The sequence below is a fragment of the Rhinopithecus roxellana genome, chromosome 15 (assembly GCF_007565055.1).
Source record: "Rhinopithecus roxellana isolate Shanxi Qingling chromosome 15, ASM756505v1, whole genome shotgun sequence".
In the NCBI taxonomy this organism is placed as follows: Eukaryota; Metazoa; Chordata; class Mammalia; order Primates; family Cercopithecidae; genus Rhinopithecus; species Rhinopithecus roxellana.
The window spans coordinates 117,714,215-117,728,180 of record NC_044563.1 but is presented as its reverse complement, the minus strand read 5'-3'; the positions used below and the strand labels follow the sequence as shown (position 1 = coordinate 117,728,180).

Here is a 13,966-nt window from a genome sequence, read left to right as displayed (position 1 = left end):
TTACAATCTGGCCGGGTGTGTTGGCTCACTCCTGTAATCCCAGCACTTTGGGAGGCCAAGGCAGGCCGATCACTTGAGGTCGGGAGTTCGAGACCAGTCTGGCCAACATGGCGAAACCCTGTCTCTACTAAAAATACAAAAATTAGCCTGGCTTGGTGGCGCATGCCTGTAGTCCCAGCTACTCAGAAGGCTGAAACAGGAGAATTGATTGAACCTGGGAGGCAGGGGTTGCGGTGAGCCAAGGTCACACCACCACACTCCAGCCTGGGTGACACAACGAGACTCTGTCTCAAAAAGTTTTACAATCTATGTGTATATTCTCAAAAATATATATTACTAATTTATTAATTTGGAAAAACTGAGTAGCAAGCACAAACCTAGCAGCATAAGGAAAGATAGAATTGCCACTACTCACAGTAAGCAAAACTGTTCCTGGGTTCTATTTGGCATCAGCTTCCCTGATTGTTTACAGCAGGGAAGGTCAGTGGATGAGGTATTGAGAAGTGTCACTTTATGCTCAGCATTTTTAGCATTGTATTTAAAACAAGGTTAGAGCAACCACATCAGATCATTTGTATGTGCAGTTATACAAGTCCTCCCAGAGGTACCTTGGGAAGAATAGTACAGTCACGTGTTGCTTAACCACAGGGATATGTTCTAAACAATTCATTGACAGGCAGTTTTGTTATATGAACCTCACAGTGTACTTAATACCTAGCTATATAGCCTGCTACGCTTCTAGGCTATATGGTATAGCCTATTGCTCCTAGGCTGCAAACCTATACAGCATAGTACTGTACACAGTTTTAACACGGTGGTATTTGTGTATCTAAACATAGAAAAGTTGCAGTAAAAATTCAGTATAAAAGATAAAAAGTGGTCCACCTGTAAAGGGCATTTACCATAAATAGAGCTTGCAGGACTGCAGGACTAGAAGTTAGTTGCTCTGGGTGACTCAGTGAGTGAATGTGAAGGACTAGGACATTACTGTACACTACTGCAGAGTTTACTAACACTGTACACTTAGACTACATTAAATTTACAAAATGGCTTTTTTTCTTCAATAATAAATTAGCCTTAGCTTACTATAACATTTTTACTTTTATAAACTTTTAAATATTTTTAAAGTTTTTCATTCTTTGGAATAACATGGAACTTAAAACACACATTGTATAGCTGTACAAAAGTATTTTCTTTGTATTCTTATTCTGTAAGCCTTTCTCTGTCTCTCTCTCATGTAATATATATATGTATATATATGTGTGTATATATGTATATGTATTTTTTTTTTTGAGATGGAGTCTAGTTCTGTCACCCAGGCTGGAGTGCAATGGCACGATTGCAGCTTATTGCAACCTCTGCCTCCTGGGTTCAAGTGGTTCTCCTGCCTCAGCCTCCTGAGTAGCTGGGATTACAGGTGCCCGCCACCATGCCCAGCTAATTTTTATTTTTTTTTTCAGTAGAGACGGGGTTTCACTGTGTTGACCAGGTTGGTCTCGAACTCCTGACCTTGCGATCCGTCCACCTCAGCCTCCCAAAGTGCTGGGATTCCAGGTGTGAGCCACCGTGCCTGGTCCCTTTTTTCTATTTTTAATATTTTTTTTTCTTTTTAAACTTTTGTTAAAAACTAAGACACAAACACACATTAGCCTAGGCCCACACAGGGTCAGGATCATCACTATCACTGTCTTCCACCTCCACATTTGTCCCACTGAAAAGTCTTCAGGGGCGGTAATGCACGTGGAGCTGTCATCTCCTGTGATAACAATACCTTCTTCTGGAATACCTCCTGAAGGACCTGCCTAAGGATTTTTACAATTAACTTTTTTATATTTATAAATAGGAGTACACCATAAATAATGATTTTAAAATACAGTAAATAGATAAACCAGTAACATATTCATTATCATTATCAAGTATAATGTCCTATACATAATTGTACATGCTATACTTTTATACAGCTGGCTACGTAATAGGTTAGTTTACACCAGCATCCCTACAAACGAGTGAATAATGTGCTGCTCTATGATGTTACGACATCACTAGATGATGAGAATTTCTCATCTCTATTATAATCTTACGGGACCACCATCATATATGCATATCATTATGTGGCACATGAGTCTAGTTACAAATTTAAGATTCAGTGTTTCAATAACTAGGATAATTAAAAGGGTAGTTTTATAATTGAAAGCTGAAAAATCATCAGTAAGATTTTTCGTATTTATTGCCTAAATATTCTAAGTGGGTTTTCTTTTTTTTTTTTTTTTTTTTTTTTTTTGAGACGGAGTCTCGCTCTGTCGCCCAGGCTGGAGTGCAGTGGCCAGATCTCAGCTGCTCACTGCAAGCTCCGCCTCCCGGGTTTACGCCATTCTCCTGCCTCAGCCTCCGGGTAGCTGGGAATACAGGCGCCCGCCACCGCGCCAAGCTAGTTTTTTGTATTTTTTTAGTAGAGACAGGGTTTCACCGTGTTAGCCAGGATGGTCTCAATCTCCTGACCTCGTGATCTGCCCGTCTCGGCCTCCCAAAGTGCTGGGATTACAGGCTTGAGCCACCGCGCCCGGCCGGGTTTTCTTAAAATATGAAAGAGCATTACTTAGAATAGAAGCCTGGAGTGTCTTCTCACAGCAGGGCACAGATGGCAGATAGGTTTCAGGTCATGTGCCTTCTCAATTGATTATAACTGCTTGGAGTACTGTGTTGGAAAGTTTGCTGAGGGCCAGGCGCAGTGGCTAACACCTGTAATCGCAGCACTTTGGGAGGCCGAGGCAGGTGGATCACCTGAGGTCAGGAGTTCAAGACCAGCCTGGCCAACGTGGCAAAGCCCCTTCTCTACTAAAAATACAAAAAATTAGCCAGGTGCTGTGGCGAGTGCCTGTAATCCCAGCTACTCAGGAAGTTGAGGCAAGAGAATTGCTTGAACCTGGGAGGCGGAGATTGCAGTGAGCTGAGGTCGCGCCATTGCATCCAGCCTGGGCAACAAAAGTGAAACTCCATCTCAAAAAAAAAGAAAAAGGGTGGGACTGGGCGCGGTGGCTCAAGCCTGTAATCCCAGCACTTTGGGAGGCCGAGACAGGCGGATCGCGAGGTCAGGAGATCGAGACCATCCTGGCTAACACGGTGAAACCCCGTCTCTACTAAAAGTACAAAAAACTAGCCAGGCGAGGTGGCGGGTGCCTGTGGTCCCAGCTGTTCGGGAGGCTGAGGCAGGAGAATGGCGTAAACCCGGGAGGCGGAGCTTGCAGTGAGCTGAGATCTGGCCACTGCACTCCAGCCTGGGCGACAGAGCGAGACTCCGTCTCAAAAAAAAAAAAAAAAAAAAAAAAAAAAAAAAGGATGCTGAGGCCATATGCAGCCTTACGGTAGGATATGTTGTTGATCTCTTCCAGTTGATAATATATAGATACTGCTGCCCATCAAGCAGAATAAGTAATTTTTACAGTTTCCAGACAGAGCTGAATATTCCTATCCCCCATAATGATAAACAGGTATGGCAGTAAGGGGAATTTTTTTTAACTCTGTACCCCTCAGACCTAAGCATTGACATGCCAGAAGAATTTAGGACTTCCTGATCTCCATCTGCATCCTCCCAGAGTTGGGAAAACTTTACTTCCAAACACATAAACACTGTCCACCTCCAAGGAAACATATTCCAGAGACTTGTACCTCAAACGTCAGTGTAAGCCAGATGTTGTGGTATGCACATGTAGTCCCAGCTATTCAAGAGACTAAGGCAGGCGGATCATTTGAAATCAGGAGTTTGAGACTATAGTAAACCTAAATTGCACCTGTGAATAGGCACTGCACTCCAGCCTGGGCAATGTAGTAAGACCATGTCTCAAAAAAAACAAAAAGATTCCATATGATCCTTTTGACTTCTAGCCTAGCTATGTCCATGATGAGGGCAAAATTCTTAATCTATTCAGAGATCTGTAGTCCTGACCCAAGACATGACATAGCACGTTGTGTGAAGCATTGAAACCATTTAGGTTTTCTGTAATATGCTGAGTTATGTTGAACTGAAATGCTGGAGTTGAAAAAACCCTAAAAATAGCAAACTATTTCACAAAATTTTGCAGAATTAACTGCAGGAGCTTTTGAAAATCAAAGATTCTTGGGTCTCATCCCAGGCCTGTTGAATCAGAATCTTCAGGAGAATAAGGCATTTTTCCAATGTTCTGCCAAGATGTATATACAAGGCTGGGCACAGTGGCTCATGCCTGTAATCCCAGCACTTTGAGAGGCTGAGGCAGGAAGATTGCTTGAGCCCAGGAGTTCAAGACCAGCCTGGCCAACGTGGTGAAACCCCATCTCTACTAAAAATACAAAAATTAGCCAGGTGTGGTGGCTCATGGTTGTAATCCTAGCTACTCAGGAGTCTGAGGCATGAGAACTGCTTGGACCTGTGAGCTGGAGGCTGCAGTAAGCCAAAAATCACACCACAGCACTCCAGCCTGGGTAACAGAGCAAGACTCTGTCTCAAAAAAAAAAAAAAAAGTGTATACTACCATCCTGGCCTTAGTTGGCTGACCAGTACTCAAATCTAGAAAATCACAAATATAGTTCAGACCGCTTATTTGACAGAAGGAATTGAGGCCTGGAGCACAGTTGTGACTTCCATATTGTCCTATTGTTGGTTAATGACAGGACAGTCATTACAACCACAGCTTTTTCACTGCCCCCCACTTTCTGTCTTTCCTTTCCATACAAAATGTGTCTTGACAGAACCTTCTCAGAGGGCTTGCACTTTGCCTCATTGACTGGGGAAATACAGAGGAGCTCCAAAACTACACTCTGAAATATGTGCCAGATTTGGGTTGGAAGGATTAACTTCCCCTGCTTTTGCCCAGTTGTTAAGTGTCTTGCTGTGTTTTTCAGTTGGTAAGTCACATAGAAGAGATGCTCCAGACAGCCTACAACAAGCTCCACACATGGCAGTCACGGCGTCTGATGAAGAAAACGTGAGGTGGCCATGATGCTCACAGGTTTTGTGAGATTGAGAGAACTATGACCTGCAGCAACTCTGGAAACCTGGCCTGACAGACAAGCAGATGACCTCACAGGAGTGATAAGAAACATCTGCTCCACGCCAGCTCCCAGAGCTGATGCTATTGTACTCTTGCACATTGGGGACTGAAAGGAAAGAAGGGACTAAATGCTGGGGAGGTAAATTAAGGCAGAACCAAATGAGCTACGTTGCAAATATATATATATATACACACATATATATATGTACATGTGTATGTACATATATATATTTTAAAAGACTGTTTACTGCAGTTACTCAGGAACTGCTTTTGATTGACATTAAGCTGCTTTCAAAAATTTAAAAAAAAAAACTTTTTAAAGGGTGCATTGATAAAATTGAGGTTTTTTTGGTTGTCGTTTTTTTCCATGTAAACTTTTTTCCTAAGTTTATGACACAGGGTAGACCTTAAATATTCCTCCTCCATCCTTCATCCTCCACCCTCCATTGGATCCTCAAGTTTTAATGAATTCCAATTATACCTTACATCAGCAAGTTAAAAAGAGTACTTTAAAATAAAGCAAAGGGAGACTGTTGCTCAACCATCAGGAAACAGTTGTCAGAAGACATCATTGGTCCTGTGTTTCCTACGGAAATAAGAAACAAATATTGCACTGAATGTTTGTGGTTTGGAGTCCCTGAATAATAAAGAGGGAACATATTTGCAGAAAGTTGCATAGGGTTTTTTAATGCAGAATTTTGTCAGAAGACAATGGCGCTGCATGTTTTTCTTTGAGTGCAAATGTACATTGCTAAGATTTTTTTTAAGATGGCATGTGCTTTGAAAAGAGGATATTGCATTTTTAAGAGTTTAAAAATCTTATGAGTGAGAAATATAAAAAAATATTATTTTCACCTCTTTAGAAGAAATAAAAGATGTTTCTCCTATCTCCTTTTCTCTAGTATTTGACTGTTAACTGTCCTTGGCGAATCGATAATCATTGCATAGTGACTGAAAAGCCTAAGTGCAAAAAAAAAAAAAATGTTCTTGTTTCTGGAATTCGTGCCATATTTTGTTCCTGATGGGATCAACTTACTGTTTAAGACTTTAGATGTCTTGTATTAAAAATTACACAAAAAAGTAAAACTTTTTATACTTACTCTTTTAACTCAGACACATCTCTGGTTTCTCATTATGTGTGAATTTCCTTGGGTAGGCTGCCTGAGAACTGCTCATTTTATTTTAGGCCGTGTTACAAACTGGTTATCCTTCATATAATGACTGCTAAGGTCAGAACCTAAGCCAGGCAAAGTAGCACATGGCTGTAGTTCCAGCTACTCGGGAGGCTGAGGTAGGAGGATCACTTGAGTCCAGAAGTTCCAAAGTCCAGACTAGGCAACATAGACTTCATCTCTATTTTTACAGAAAAAAAAGAAATTTATCAAGACCTTGAACTGGTAAAGGGAAAGAAGCCACATCATTTCCTGCCTTCAGTCTTCCCATTTCTCTTTCAGATCAGTATAGTAATGGTACAATCCCTTAAAATTTACACTTTCACAAAGTACTTTCAAATGTATTACTGCCACAATGGGGCAAATAGAAAAATGATTGAAATAAAAAAATACCAAAAAAAAAAAATTTTTTTAAATAAAATTAAATTAAATAAAAAAGAAAAAAATACGGCTATTGGGAAAGACAGACATAAGAAATAGAATGTTCTGTTGAGTGCTGTGTTAAAAATTAAGTTGTAAGCTGGGCATGGTGAGTCACACCTGTAATCCCAGCATTTTGGGAAGCCAAGGCAGGAGGATCACTTGAGCTCAGGAATTCAAGACCAGCCTGGGCAACATAGCAAAGCCTCAACTCTTTTAAAAGTAAAAAAAAAAAAAAATTAGCTGGGCGTGGTGGTATGTAGTTCTAGCTGCTCTGGAGGCTGAGGCAGGAAGATGGCATGAGCCCAGGAAATTGCGACTGCAATGAGCTATGATCACACCACTGCACTACAGCCTGGACAGTAAGACAAAGCCCTGTCAGCCGGGCGCGGTGGCTCAAGCCTGTAATCCCAGCACTTTGGGAGGCCGAGACGGGCGGATCATGAGGTCAGGAGATCGAGACCATCCTGGCTAACACGGTGAAACCCCATCTCTACTAAAAAATACAAAAAAACTAGCCGGGTGAGGTGGCGGGCCCCTGGAGTCCCAGCTACTGGGGAGGCTGAGGCAAGAGAATGGCATAAACCCGGGAGGCGGAGCTTGCAGTGAGCTGAGATCCGGCCACTGCACTCCAGCCTGGGTGACAGAGCGAGACTCCGTCTCAAAAAAAAAAAAAATACAAACCCCTGTCTTAAAAAAAAAATACAGCTGGGCGCGGTGGCTTAAGCCTGTAATCCCAGCACTTTGGGAGGCCGAGGCAGGCGGATCACGAGGTCAGGAGATCAAGACCATCCTGGCTAACATGGTGAAACCCCATCTCTACTAAAAAAAAAAAAAAAAAAAAAGTCTGAAGGAAGAAAAGAATTTTGGGAAATTGGGATAGACTTCCTTTAAAATAGCATTTTAGCTAAGTCTTGAAGGTTGAATAAGATTTTGTGAGGTAGAGAAGAAAGTCATCTCTTCTAGACTGAGGGAAGAGCATGATGGTGTGAAGGTTTGAAAGACTGAAATATGTTAGGAGAACAGGAAAAATGTGTTAGATTGGAGAGTTGGGAGTGACAAGTAAAGCTCAGAGAACCATTTTAATTCAGCTTGTGAATGGCCTTGTTGCTAAAGTAAAATACTCAGACCTTACCTATTAGCCATGGGAGACTTGAGAGAAAATTCTAAGCAAGTTGCTTTTATGGGGGGGTTTCCTGGTGGGGGGGCGTTAGGCAGGGGTTAAATAACTTGGCAATTAGGACAGACTTAGAAGACTTTTGGAATAAACCACACAGGAAACGGTCTACATTAAAATGAAGTCCTGGTAAATAGGAAGGGCCTGAGTAAAGGCATTCCTTACAGTGTATGTGACCATTCACACGGAGTGAAGGAATCAAGGGTGATTTCACCAGAGATAGCTGTGAATTTCATGTCTAGCTTGCACTTGAAATATTTGAGCCTTGGATTCCTTTAACAATGAACTTCAGCAGCCTTTTATGGCCCTTCACCTCATTGTGGAAAACAATAGTACCACTGATGATTGAAGGCTGCTGTCAACCAGCACTGTGCCAAACACTTTTTCTGCTGTATCTCACTTCATTCCCACAACTGAAGAAGCAAGTAGATACTACGAGATTTTGTACAAATTAGAAATGGTTTAGAGGTTAAGTAATTTACCCAAATTCACACAGCTAGTAAGTGTCAGAGCTAGGATTTACCCTAAACTGCTAAGGCTTGTCTAGTCTGGAGAAGGGATGAGATGTCTGTGAAGTTGCAAGTATTCATTGGGCAGCCCAGGTTTCCGTTGCCTAGTTTTTCCTTTGACTCCTTTGTCATTCCTGCCTGACTCTGTTCTGTGCTTTACTTGTAGCAAATCACATTATGGGGTTAGTCTGCCTAGTAGGCCCAGAGGGCTACAAAACGTAATAATGTAACAAAAGCATGTCCTGCCTTTGGAGAATGAGTCTTTTCTGGAAAGAAAGTCAGTAGTGGCCGGGCGCAGTGGCTCACGCCTGTAATCCCAGCACTTTGGGAGGCCGAGGCAGGTGGATTACCTGAGGTCAGGAATTTGAGACCAGCCTGCCCAACAGGGCGAAACCCCATCTCTAAAAAATACAAAAAGTTAGCTGGGCGTGGTGGCAGGTGCCTGTAATCCCAGCTACTCGGGAGGCTGAGGCAGGAGAATCACTTGAACCCAGGAGGCGGAGGCTGTGGTGAGCTGAGATGGAGCCACTGCACTCCAGCCTGGGCAACAAGAGCAAAACAACATCTCAAAAAAAAAAAAAAAAGTCAGTAGTGTTATTCTGCTTTAGACATATTACCAAGTGGGTGAGGTACCTTGTAAAGTCCACTTCAGGATGGAAAACCAAAGAATGTTTTAACATCTATAACTAGAAAGGTAACCCCACTCATCCAGCCTGAGAGTTTAATCCAGAAAGTGATTTCCTGTTGCATATACCATCTCTCTAGAGCTGACAGTGTCTGGAATGGGAAGCTGTGTGTTTCAAACTTAGGTTTGCTGTCTCCAGTGTCAAGACTTGCATGGGATTCCTTAGGATTACCTCTGCCCTTTCCCAATTTAGCTCCTTCAAGACTCAGCTGTTCTCCCAGTTCTTGAGGCCAGGGGTGTCTTAGTTATTTTCAGCTGTTAAAACGTCCAGAACTGGAGTATTGCCTGGAACCTGATTCAGGAGTGATCAGCCTGAGTTAGTAGTCCATCTCCTTGTTTGGGTGTATATTAAAGTCACAGAAGAGACTGGAAATCTTGTCATCTCATGGCTTTCAAACTGTGTAAATGCAGAACCCTGTTTTCATAATCTTTTACAGCATCCCTAATACATAAGACAAAATGGAATTATCCCTGTTGAGGTGGAACCAGAGATCCAGCTCCTTCCCCCATCCCACCCCAACAAACTACAACAACATGAAAAATCCATACCCTCTGGCCACTGGCAACCTGCTGTGTTCACTGGGATGCCTGATAGGAAGAGTAGGGTGAAGTTGAAGTGTAAGATGAGTAAGAATTTATCTGTGGATAGAAACAGCAAGATGATAGACTTAAACCCAACTATCAACAGTTACATTAAACGTAAGCAGATGGAACACTTGGATTAAGAAACAAGACTGAACTATATGCTATAGTCACAGAAATGTCTATACTTACCTCAGTGGACTTGCCTTTCCATCAGATGTCAAATCAGTTCCCTAGGTGTTAGAGTTTAAAGGCCTTTATTACTCTAAAATTGATTTATCTGGTCCTATTAGATAAGTAGTGAACACCGCAGTGAAAAGGGATGACACATTATTATTGCCCATTAATGTTCATTTAAAAAATTGTAGGCTGGCACAGTGGCTCATGCCTGTAATCCCAGCATTGTGGAAAGCTGAGGCAGGAGGATCGCTTCAAGTCAGGAGTTCAAGACCAGCCTGGGCAACATTGTGAGACACCCCCCCCCCACCCTGCCCCCACATCTCTACAAAAAAAAAGAAAAAAATTAGCCAAGTGTGGTGGTGCTCACCTATAGTCCTAGCTACTCAGGAAGCTGAGGCAGGAGGATCACTCAAGGTTCAGTGAGCTACAGGCAGGGCACGGTGGCTCACGCCTGTAATCCCAGCACCTTGAGAGGCCAAGACAGGCAGATCATACGAGGTCAGGAGTTCAAGACCAGCCTGGTCAACATGGTGAAACCCTGTCTCTACCAAAAACTACAAAAATTAGCCAGGCATGGTGGTGGGCGCCTGTAATCTCAGCTACTAGGGAGACTGAGGCAGGAAAATCACTTGAACCCAGGAGCCAGAGGTTGCAGTGAGATCATGCCACTGCACTCCAGACTGGACAACATAGCGAGACTCCATCTCAAAAAAAAAAAAAGGTTCAGTAAGCTATGATGGCACCACTGAACTCCATCCTGAGTGGAGTTACATAGTTTACACAATTACATATATATATATGTGCAATATATATATATATGCTATATATATGTGCTATACATATATAGTGAAAGTCTAATTCATGGGCTTTTTTTTTTTTCCTTAGTTTTGAATAGTACTGAAGTATATAAAATAGAAAGTGTCTCTGTACCCTTACTTCCAAGTCTTTCCTGAGGTAATAGTCAGTGCATCTTCTTCTGGACATTTGTCTATGCACTTAAATTCTTTTCTAACCTGCAACCTGAGATTTTTCTAACAAAGATACCTATGCACCTGAACATGCCCTTTAAGATAATCCTTTTAGCTAGGCATGGTGGAATGCACCTGTAGTCAGGAGGAAGGCCGGAGAATCACTTGAGCCCAGGAGTTTGAGGATGCAGTGAGCTATGATCATGCCACTGCACTCCAGCCTGGATGACAGCTAGACCCTGCCTCTTAATTTTTTTTTTTTTTTAATTTTTAAATGTTAGAAAATGACCAGGCATGGTGGCTCACACCTGTAATCCCAGGACTTTGGGAGGCCAAGGTGGGTGGATCCCTTGAGCCCAGGAGTTTGAAACCAGGTTGGGCAACATGGTGAAACCCTCTCTATACAAAAAAATACAAAAAAAAAAAAAAAATAGCCTGGCCTGGTGGCATCTGCCTGTGGTCTCAGCTACTCAGGAGACAGGAGATTGAGATGGGAAGATAGTTTGAGCCTGGGAGGTTCAGACCAAAATGAGTTGTGTTCACACCACTGCTCTCCAGCCTGGGCGACAGAGCAAGACCCTGTCTCTAAATAAATAAATGAATAAAAAGATAATCCTTAACAAAGGGGCCCATATCCTTAGAGAAGAATCCATTAGTGGTCCTATTTCTGCAAGCCAAATTCTTGTAAATGTTGGTCCTACCCATTTCTATCTGTTTTTGACACATGGTTATTCTTTTCTTTTCTTTTTTTTTTTTTTTTTTTTTTTTTTTTGAGATCGAGTCTTGCTCTGTCGTCCAGGCTGGAATGCAGTGGCACCATCTCGGCTCACTGCAACCTCTGCCTCCTGGGTTCAAGCTATTCTCGTGCTTCAGCCTCTCGAGTAGCTGGGATTACAGGCACTCACCACCATGCCTGGCTAATTTTTGTATTTTTAGTGGAGATGGGTTTTGCCATGTTGGCCAGGCTGGTCTTGAACTTCTGACCTCAAGTGATCCGCCTGCTTCAGCCTCACAAAGTGCTGCGATTACAGGCGTGAGCCACCATGCCCAGCCACCTGGTTATTCTTGAGAACAGGTTATATACCTGTGCTGAAAACATATCCTTGAGACTTCACATATGTCAACCAGATGCTTATTGCCATTGAACATTTGGACCTACAGAATAAGGAATAGAGAGTAAGTCAAGTGTTCTGACGGCCCCTCCACAGGATTTATCCACATCCCTGCATCAGTATACACATGGTATAGCATGTGTCTGTTGGATGCCATACTTTGGTCCTAGGCTGTTTGGGTTCAAATCTCACCTGTCTAAAACACTAGCTGTGAACCATTTGCTTAATCTGTGCCTTCATTTCTCCATCTACAAAATAGGTCTAGTAGTAGCATTTAACAGATAGTGTTGTTGTGAGGATAGCTGAGATGTCTCTAAGCCACTTAGAGCAGAGTCCAGCACACCGCAAGTGCTATGCAAGTGTTTGCTGTAATGAATGTTGATAAGGTTTCCCCTGAGTCACGCAGTGAAAGACTGCAGCACCTTCTTGATTTTATTGTTTAACCTTAGAAACCTAAATGGAGGAAAATTCCCTCAAAGAAAAGTGCTTTCTTCTGTGCTTTCATTTTTCCCCCAAAACCTGTGCACATTTGATTTTCTTAGATCATCTTTACTAGATTGATTAGTAGACACTTTTTTGTAGTGACCTGCATTCTCAAAATTATGAAGTCTTTTGTTTTTCTTTTGGAGACAGGGTCTCACACTGTCACCCAGGCTGTAGTGCAGCCACATGATCATAGTTCACTGTAGCCTCAAACTCCTGGGATCGAGTGATCCTCCCAGCTCAGCCTCTTGAGTAGCTAGGACTACAAGCTCGCACCACCATGCCTGGTTAATTTTTTAAATTTTTTTCATAGAGATGGGGTCTCACCATGTTGACCAGGCTGAACTTGAACTCCTGAGTTCAAGCAGTCCTCCTGCCTCAGCCTCTCAAAGTGCTGGGATTACAGGTATGAGCCACCGCACCCGGCTTAAAATTTTTTCTTTAAATAGAAGTTGGGATCAAACAAGTTATAAGAAAAAGCCATTGAAAGTATGCTGAGTTAGCAGGAGAGCAACCTTGAAACTTGATTCAATAGGTGTGAAGGGTTTATCTTCAAAATAAGGTCACTAACAGGTTTCAGTTAGCATGTCCTAAATATGGTGGTTAGGCATTATAACAGTTACATACACAATTGTAACTTAGATAACAAGGAATTTCCTCAAAAAATACAACAGTGATCCATTTTCTTTGTTAGATGAATAGATTAAGAAAAGTCTAACTTATATGATAAAGCACTCAAGATCTATAGGTAAGCTGCCTGGGTTCAAATTCCAGCCCTGGCTAGCTGTGTGATTACCTAATCTCTCCATGCTTCAGTTTTTCTTTATCTTTCTTTCTTCTTTTCTTTCTTTCTTTCTTTCTTTCTTTTTTTTTTTAAGAGACTAGGTCTCACTCTGTGGCCCAGGTTGGAGTGCAGTGGCACAATCACAGCACTGCAGCCTCTGCCTCCCAGACTCAAACAATCCTCCCACCTCAGCCTCTGGAGTAGCTAGGACTACAGGCGCATGCCACCATACCTGGCTAATTTTTGTATTTTTCGTAAAGACGAGGTCTTGCCGTGTTACCCAGACTAGTCTTGGGACTCCTGGGCTCAAGCAGTTGGCCTGCCTCGGGCTCCCAAAGTGCTGGGATTGCAGGCGGGAGCCACTGCACCCTCTTTCTTTCTCTGTCTCTCTCTTTCTCTCCCCCACCACCCCTCCCTCCGACTTTAGTTTCTTAATTTGTAACATGAGCATAATAGTAGTACTTACAGATTTACCATGAAGGTTAAATGAGCTAATATAGAATGGTGCCTGGCTCAAAATGACCATTCAATAAATATTCTTTGCCTGTCTCAAAAAAAAAAAAAAAAAAAGAAAACCAATGTATTGAGTGCTGGTTATGGGGGCCTCAGGTGGGCAGCGATGATGGCAAAGGAGAGAGCACTCAGAATGAAGGAACTCCCTAGGTGGAAGGCTGGAGGTAAGAGAGTACATGGCACATTTGGGGAATGTGGTGAGTAGCCCTGGGACTGGTATATAGGAAGCATGAAGGAAAATAGATAAAACCAGAGAGGGGATGTGAGCGCTGGATCACAGGGGTCCGGCTGCGCCTTTCCAAAGTGTTTGGATTTTATTCTGGAGGCAATGAGGGACTACTGAATGCTCTCAAG

At 42.5% G+C, this 13,966-nt stretch overlaps 1 protein-coding gene across 3 annotated transcripts in view; it reads left to right on the top strand.

Moving 5' to 3' along the window:
* The window catches only part of GTF2H1 (general transcription factor IIH subunit 1), a 47,501-nt gene extending 41,363 nt beyond the window's left edge, over positions 1–6,138 (top strand). For all 3 annotated transcript variants that reach the window (XM_010370167.2, XM_030917676.1, XM_010370168.2), the window contains one exon: positions 4,879–6,138. In XM_010370167.2, coding sequence (XP_010368469.1) covers positions 4,879–4,965 — 87 coding nt within the window. In that variant the 3' untranslated portion in view covers positions 4,966–6,138. The remainder of the gene's footprint in view (positions 1–4,878) is intronic.
* Positions 6,139–13,966: the final 7,828 nt, after the last annotated feature.